General features: G+C 41.1%; 1 protein-coding gene across 1 annotated transcript in view; it reads right to left on the bottom strand.

Moving 5' to 3' along the window:
* Positions 1 to 426: 426 nt before the first annotated feature.
* Positions 427 to 7146, bottom strand: part of RBM34 (RNA binding motif protein 34) — a 6946-nt gene continuing 226 nt past the window's right edge. The window contains exons 2-10 of the mRNA XM_010562949.1: positions 6877 to 7055; positions 5580 to 5799; positions 4929 to 4988; positions 4301 to 4344; positions 3729 to 3812; positions 3454 to 3517; positions 3289 to 3331; positions 1532 to 1650; positions 427 to 782 (exon numbers count right to left, since the gene is read on the bottom strand). Coding sequence (XP_010561251.1) covers positions 483 to 782; positions 1532 to 1650; positions 3289 to 3331; positions 3454 to 3517; positions 3729 to 3812; positions 4301 to 4344; positions 4929 to 4988; positions 5580 to 5799; positions 6877 to 7055 — 1113 coding nt within the window. The 3' untranslated portion in view covers positions 427 to 482. The remainder of the gene's footprint in view (positions 783 to 1531; positions 1651 to 3288; positions 3332 to 3453; positions 3518 to 3728; positions 3813 to 4300; positions 4345 to 4928; positions 4989 to 5579; positions 5800 to 6876; positions 7056 to 7146) is intronic.

Raw genomic sequence — 7146 nt, 5'->3', positions numbered from 1 at the left:
CCCCCCAAGGAGCGCGGTGGGGGCCAAACCACCCGCTCCGCGGCCGGCCGGGAGAGACCCGCCTGCTGCGAGGTGGGGACAGGCCGGCCTCAGCCCTCAGGCCCAAAAGACCAAATTAAAAAAAAGAAGAAAAACAAACCTAAAAAGCACCTAGGTAACGGTTTGCGTCTCGCCACAGACTCGGTCTGCGCACCAGCCACCTTTTCGGTAGTCGTTTTGAGTAATTCCACGCGACTCCAGAAGGAAGAGTTGGGGTGACCCCTGCAGCAGCAGGACCTCGGCGGCAGATGGATCCCCGGGACCCGGCCGTAACGGGACATCACCACGACCGGGCTACGGCCACGAACCTCCTCCCGCTGCCTTCCAGGAGAAGCCAGGAACCCCAGAGCAAATACTAAGAACGACTACAGCTGTATTAGCAAACAGCATTTATGACAGAACGCTCTTGTATACATCAATCTTTATAACAATACTGAACGCGTTTATACGTTTGATTTTTTATCAGAAAATTGTTTGTTCTTCCCAGCTTTATTCCTAGGAAGAGTTCTTAGTCTTTTCGGTTTAGTGCTCTTCTTTAACGGGACTGCTTTTTCACCAACAAATGTATCATTAGAGCACCCCTTGTTTTTTAATGTGGTATCGACTCTGTCCTTAGGAGCACGAGACTGATCTGCACTTTTCTGTGGTGCTTTCCACTTCTCTCCACAGCGCTTCACTCGTATCTTTCTTCCCATCAGAACAGTCTCATTGAGTTTCAGAGCAAGATGTACAGCATCCGTATTCTGCAAGAACAGGCATTCCGTTTAAAAGCAGCGTCACTTCCAATCGATTGCTTTCAAATAAACAGTCACCTTTCTTTAATTGTTGTAAGCAAGATTTTACAAAAAAGAGCGTGCAAACTGCTCTATTTATCAAGTGACACAACTGCTCTGCTCTCCTCAGAAACACTAGCACACCCATGTAGCCCATGCACCGAGGCACAGATACTTGAAAACGGGCTACAGAACAGCTTATGTGAGACGTGAAAGACAGGGGCAGAGAGGTGAAGGAGAAACCGGGGACAAAAAGGTATTGGGCTGCAGGAAATAAACTAAGGAAGACGAGGCTGGGAGACTGGCATGAGAAAGCAAGCTGTACTGAAACCCAAACAGAGAGCAGCAGTAAGCAAACTGGCTGCAGGGAAGAATTCCACTCATATTTTGACACATAAGAAATGGGAGAACATTGTAGTTATTCCAGGCGAACTCATCTGTCCCTCCTTTAAGCCTTTCCCTTAAAGTTAATTTCTTTCACCCCAACATTTTACAACTTTTCTTTGTACACAACCTAAAATAGCTTGCTTTGTATCTGCTTCCACAGAACTGGTCTTCCAAGCTGCTTTTAGCACACATAACAATGCTACCATTTAATGTCATATGCAAATCCCCAAAAGCGACTAAAAAAAAAAAAAAATTTAAAAGGCTATAAAGGCAAATCCCAATCCAGATTTTGAAGAATTCCCAGTGTCCTGAAGCACGCCATTCATACGTACCTCAAAGAGAACGTAGCCGAAGCCTTTACCCAAGCCGGTCTTTCTGTCTCTCACAATTCGCACTGCTACTACACCTCCGCAGACAGAAAAGTGTTCTCGCACAGCATCGTCACTGATGTCTGCAGGCAAGCACAAAGAAACAGATGCCTCTTCAGTCACGACACACAGCTTTACAAGCCTGGCCCAAATCCAAGTATTTTATATTTACTAGTTCAGGTACAGAAACATATATATTTAAAAATATACATTAATACATAAATATGTACAGGTACACAAATATCAGTGGTTCAGAAAAATTCTAGCCAGTTAACAATGCAGACTTTATAAAGGGCTATTTACTTTGACAGTTACTGATTCACTAAATTTGAAGAGCACAACATAAATCACAAAGAAGAACAAAGGCAAAGACCAATATAAATTTTTGAAATAATTTCATTTGTGCTTTGAACATGGTGGACATTAAGGTTCATGCTACATTTTTGTAGCTCCTCCTTATGCCAGAATCTCTTTCTAAGAATTAATGCTGATGGTAATGAGCTTGACCAGGCAGTTCTCGGGGTCCAACACTCATTGACTGAGCCGTGAATTTTAGCTGAATGGGGGAGAAGGGGTATACAGTTTCCAGCCACAGTTGCTATAAGATTATTTTGATAATGGCTACATCTGTGAGGCTTTCTCAGTCTCAGGCCTTTGTGAACAGATAAGTGTGATGTACCAATACAAAAATACAGGTTATTCTCTTTTCTGTATAGGTACGCTTCATAATACAGTAAATCCCTTTACACTGATATAATTGTATCTCTGCTAAGGGGAGGGGCTGAATTTAATAGTACAGGTTTAATTACAGCAATAGGACTTAGATGTGCTGAGAAAGGTTCGAGCTGCTGACGACATTTTTCAGAGCACCGCAAACATCCAGACTGTTTTTTCTGCAGGACTCACAAAGGAACATACAGTACTGACACAAGCTCTACACAACAGGCACCACAATCAGGCTTGTCACCTATCCAGATTATCAGGCAGGTCAAGTATTTAGGCTGAAGTATAAAGCCTGTTTGTTTCAGCGTTACCGTCAGCAGTACATGATACTGGCTCTGCGTCAGGCCGTAGGCACAGGGCATGCCTTCAGCCTGTATACTCAGGCATCCGCACCACCCCCAAGTAAGGTGCTCATCCCAAGCATCCCAACTCCATTAATACCCTCATACGGACCACACCAGATGGCGATCCCTTCATCTACTCTCCAGTCTACTCAGAAGCTGCTGAATATTCATCAAGCACTGACCTCAACTATACAGTAAGCACCTCCACACGGGTAACAACTGATTGCCAATAGCTGCCTGGAGAGAGTCACTCACTCTGTGGCTCACAGACAGCATCAAAATGAGAAGCCATCACTGTGTTATCACTTGGAAGTTGTTCACAAACAGGCAACCGTACACATTTAACAGTTCAGAAAGCTATGGCCTATGCAGTTTAGTCATATTTATTTAAAAAACATCAAGCGACAACAAGAACTAAAAAGGCTTGCAGTTCTAGCTACAATTAAGAAAACGATCTGCAGAACTTGCCAGAAATTTACAACCCCCTTAGGTGTTTCAGTTAAAAAATAAAACTCCTGTTTAAAAAATTAATTTCAGCAAGATATTTAGCTACCTAAACATGCTACCCTAAATATCAATAAATAAAAAAACCCTAATGTCAACATATTCCATAAATGTTAAGTAATGATGCATAACAATCCATTTCAGACTTACCATATGAGAGATTTCCCAAGAATACGGATCGTTTATTGTCATGCTAAAGAAAACAAGAAGTACAAGACAGTAAGTTATTTGCTACAGAAAAAAAACCCAAACAACCCGCCCCCCCCCAAAAAAAAACCCCGGAAAACAGGTTTTCTAGTCACGCATCCTACTTACCGAATTGGTTTTTGATGCAATGTCAACTCTGATGTGAAATCCACTAGCAATTTCTGTTCCATTTCTTTTGTAGCCAAAAGCAAAAAGTTTTAAAAATGAAATGGATAAGCGTTAGTTAGTTTACAATGTCACTGCATAGCACTATTCCAAAAGCAAATTTACTTTAAGTTTGAAAAAACATTTCCTTCTGATTCAAGCAAAAGAGAGGAGGTAGTTTAAATTTATCTGTAAATCTACCCCTTCAACATGGAATGAGGAACAAAACTGAGACTTACTCATTTAGAGCCTTAATGGCATCACATTCTTCCTTAAATACAACATAAGCGTTAACGAACTTCGCATTAGGGTGCACCTTATGCCTGGAACATGAAAAAGACACATATTGTTTAAATAATTCGGATGGTGTGCAGTGTACAAGCACTTCTTGTTAAGACACATTTATGCCTCCTCTGGTTTTGTGCACAGTAACAACTTCCTTTCTCTTAAAGGTCAAGCCAGCCCCTTACATCCAAGGGAGTCTCACTGTACTTCTCACACAGCCTGTATTTGCACCCTCATCAAGCTTCTTCAGCTCATAAATATATCCAAAGAAGTTAAAGACCATTAGCATCTTCCTCCTTCCTAAAATAGAAGAAATGCAACCTAAGATAACTAGTACTGGTACTAGTATACCAGGCACATAATTCTTTTTCGCTTGTCAAGAAAACTTAGATATACACAAAGGTAATTACAAAAGTCAAAGAAACACAAAACAAAAAAAAAGAATATACCCAAACATGTAACAACCAACACTTAAAAATTATTTTTGCCTTGAAAAATAAAGATGAAATTCACAAGAGGAACCTACTTTATTGCTGCTAACTTTTTGGATAAGGTATCTTCTGCTGGAACCTTTAAGATAAAAAGAGCTTTAGTTAAGGAGGCCTAGTGTCAATTTATCTCAAGTATTTGTTCTTGAAGACAAAGAGGAATTTAAACAGGTACCATTCCCACCCAAAGCAATGTAGCCAGTACAGTGAGCAAATGACGGAAGTGGCTATTCCTAGAGATGGTCTAGAAAGACCTCAGAATGCGAGAGCTTGCTTTGACTTCATCTGTTACCTTTCTTGAGTTCCCAGACTGTTATCTTCAACTATTTTACAGAGTATGCTGATTTACAATCAACAGGTCTTTGCTACTATGATTTAAAAAGAGGTAAGTAATACCTTAGCTAAACGAGCAATAATAAAGGCATTCTTCTTGAAGAGAAAATACAGCTCTCATACTATCAACTGCTGCTACAGAAAGAGTAAAACGTGATGAAAGGAAAGATGCATCTGCAGTGCCTCTGTGGCAAGATCTCCAAGGCTTCTTCTAATGGCAAAAAATGCACATCCAAACCCGCTTCTGAACTAATGAAGATACAAGCCTTATGAATACTACCCTTTAAGGTCAAAAAATAATTTTGTTATATAGCATTAGAAGAAATAACATACCAAAGACCGGAATCGAATGGATTTTATTTGTCCATACTCTTTAAAAAGAGACTTCAGTGCCTAAACAGAAAATATTACAAATATTCAATACATTTTTGCATCCTGGTAGTAAGAATTACTGCTGAATATTTATTAGTAAGATTGTTTTTACGCTATTTTCATTTTACTTACACAAGGTCCGTTAAAAGGCTACTAAAAATACGCAAGTAATTTGTAACTGCTTCTATGTTTCTTGCAGCAGCTTCTTATTCTACGGATTGCCAAAACTGGATTTGTACCCCTTACTATGGGAAAAAGTATAAATCTAACATTTTTTATGCAACAATCTGAAGTATTATTTGCATTCAAAATCAGAAGCAGGCTAACTTTGTAATTGTAGTTCTCATTTATTAAGTCATTTTTCACTGAAAAAGAAACTAACCAATTCTACTAAAGAAAGAGCAACTGCATCCACTGCTGTAAAAAGCCTAACTGTGCTAAAACAAAAGAGATTGCCTCTAAAGGTTTCCGGTAACGAGTATTAACTCTTACTTTCCCAAAAAGCCATTTTAGTCACAAATATGTGTGACTTCTCAGCTATAAACGTCCCCTCAAACTAAGGACTGTTGTAATTCTTTTCATTCCTTTAGCTGACAGAATCCAGTCACATACCTGCACAGTACAGTTGACAGGCAAGTTTCCAACAAACACTGTTCTTCTGTTCACCATTTCATCAGTCACCTTTTTTTCCTTTTGTTGTTTCACAGTAGTGCCTGTATCTGAATTAACAACGCTTTTGGTGATGGCCTGAGAAGCCCTTTTTTTTTGTTTTGCTTTGTTTTGAAGCAGTTTTTGCTCCTCATCTTCATCCGCCTGCTCCAAAGCGCTCTCTCTTTTCAGAAAAAGATAAGCAAATTATAGTTGACAGGGAAAAAAACAGAGTTTTTGAGGTCAAAGAATTGAAGCCTCCAAGATAAATATCTAACTTACATTTTAAATTATTATGTTCAGCGTAAAGTTTCAAACGTTATTTTGCTTATTATGCATTAAACAAACATATCTGACCATTCCGTAACACAGACTTGCTGTCCCCAGGACGTTGCATTTGCTATTTAGTAGTGCTAATAAAGAAAGAATTCAGAATTAAATAATTTGATAGCCTCTAAAATTGAAGGGAAAGAAAAAAACCCCACAAAATCTTTGCACGCTAGAACTAAGGGGAGATTTAGTTCTTCCCAGTATCCAGGACACTCAGGACAAACAATCCTTTGGGATCCATCCGTGCAAAACAAATCTCTACCTATCCAAACCTGCCATAACAGGGCGCAAAACAAGCAGATCTGAAGAAGCCTCTGGAAGGCCACCGACACCAAAACAGCAAACAAGTTTCACCACGCAGTGCCAGAGGGAGGACAAGGCATTAGCCTCGGGCTACGCTCAAGCAAACTTCACTGTACAGAGACGAGCTTCCCGCCTGCGCTGACAGCGCGCGCGCCTCGGTTCAACCCCGAGTATTTGCGAGAACGGACAGTGCAACCGAGCAGTTCGTGTCACGGCGGAGGGCGAGCGTGGTACTGACATCTAACTCTGCCCGGTGCTTTGCTGCTGCTGAAACCGCCTCTGCTCCTGCCACGGCAGGTCTGCCCCGTAAAGCCAACTGCGGTTGGAAAGCATCACCCCGCGCCAGAGAGAACTTTTTGCCTCGATCTACAACCTCCAGGCCTGCCAGCTCTCTAACAGGGCATTTGCATTTCACGGACCTGGAACTTCAAGAAGTTGGAAGTATTTACTACCTTCCGGAGCAAACTGCGGGGAATTTTCACAATCTTCTTAGAAATAACCTCCTTAAACGCGAGGTTCACGACAAACAGTAGAATAGAACTTTATTGTTTCACTAAGCTCGTACTCTTATGCTTAATCTAGATGTCGGTTTTTTGAATCTTACTATGAAAAGGTGTCACCTACTCACCTGTTTGCCAATTTTTTCTCTGCCTTTGAAAGCTCCTTTTTTCTGGCTTTCTTTACTTTTATAGGGGGTTCTTGTGTGACAGACGAGTTCTGGTCTTCCGACACTTCCTCCGCTTCTTCCGTACGCTTTCTTTTCTTATTTTCCTTTAAAAAAACCCCACAGAAACCATCCAACAAAAACTAACTTGAAAACCAAAACTCCAGACCTGCCCGCTCACCGGTGCGCCCACCCCGCTGCCTCCCCCGCCCCCGGCATTTCCAGCCCTGCGGG

The sequence above is a fragment of the Haliaeetus leucocephalus genome, unplaced genomic scaffold (assembly GCF_000737465.1).
Source record: "Haliaeetus leucocephalus isolate CR32 unplaced genomic scaffold, Haliaeetus_leucocephalus-4.0 Scaffold162, whole genome shotgun sequence".
NCBI lineage: Eukaryota > Metazoa > Chordata > Aves > Accipitriformes > Accipitridae > Haliaeetus > Haliaeetus leucocephalus.
The sequence above is the reverse complement of the archived record's forward strand: the minus strand, read 5'-3'. Positions and strand labels throughout refer to the sequence as shown.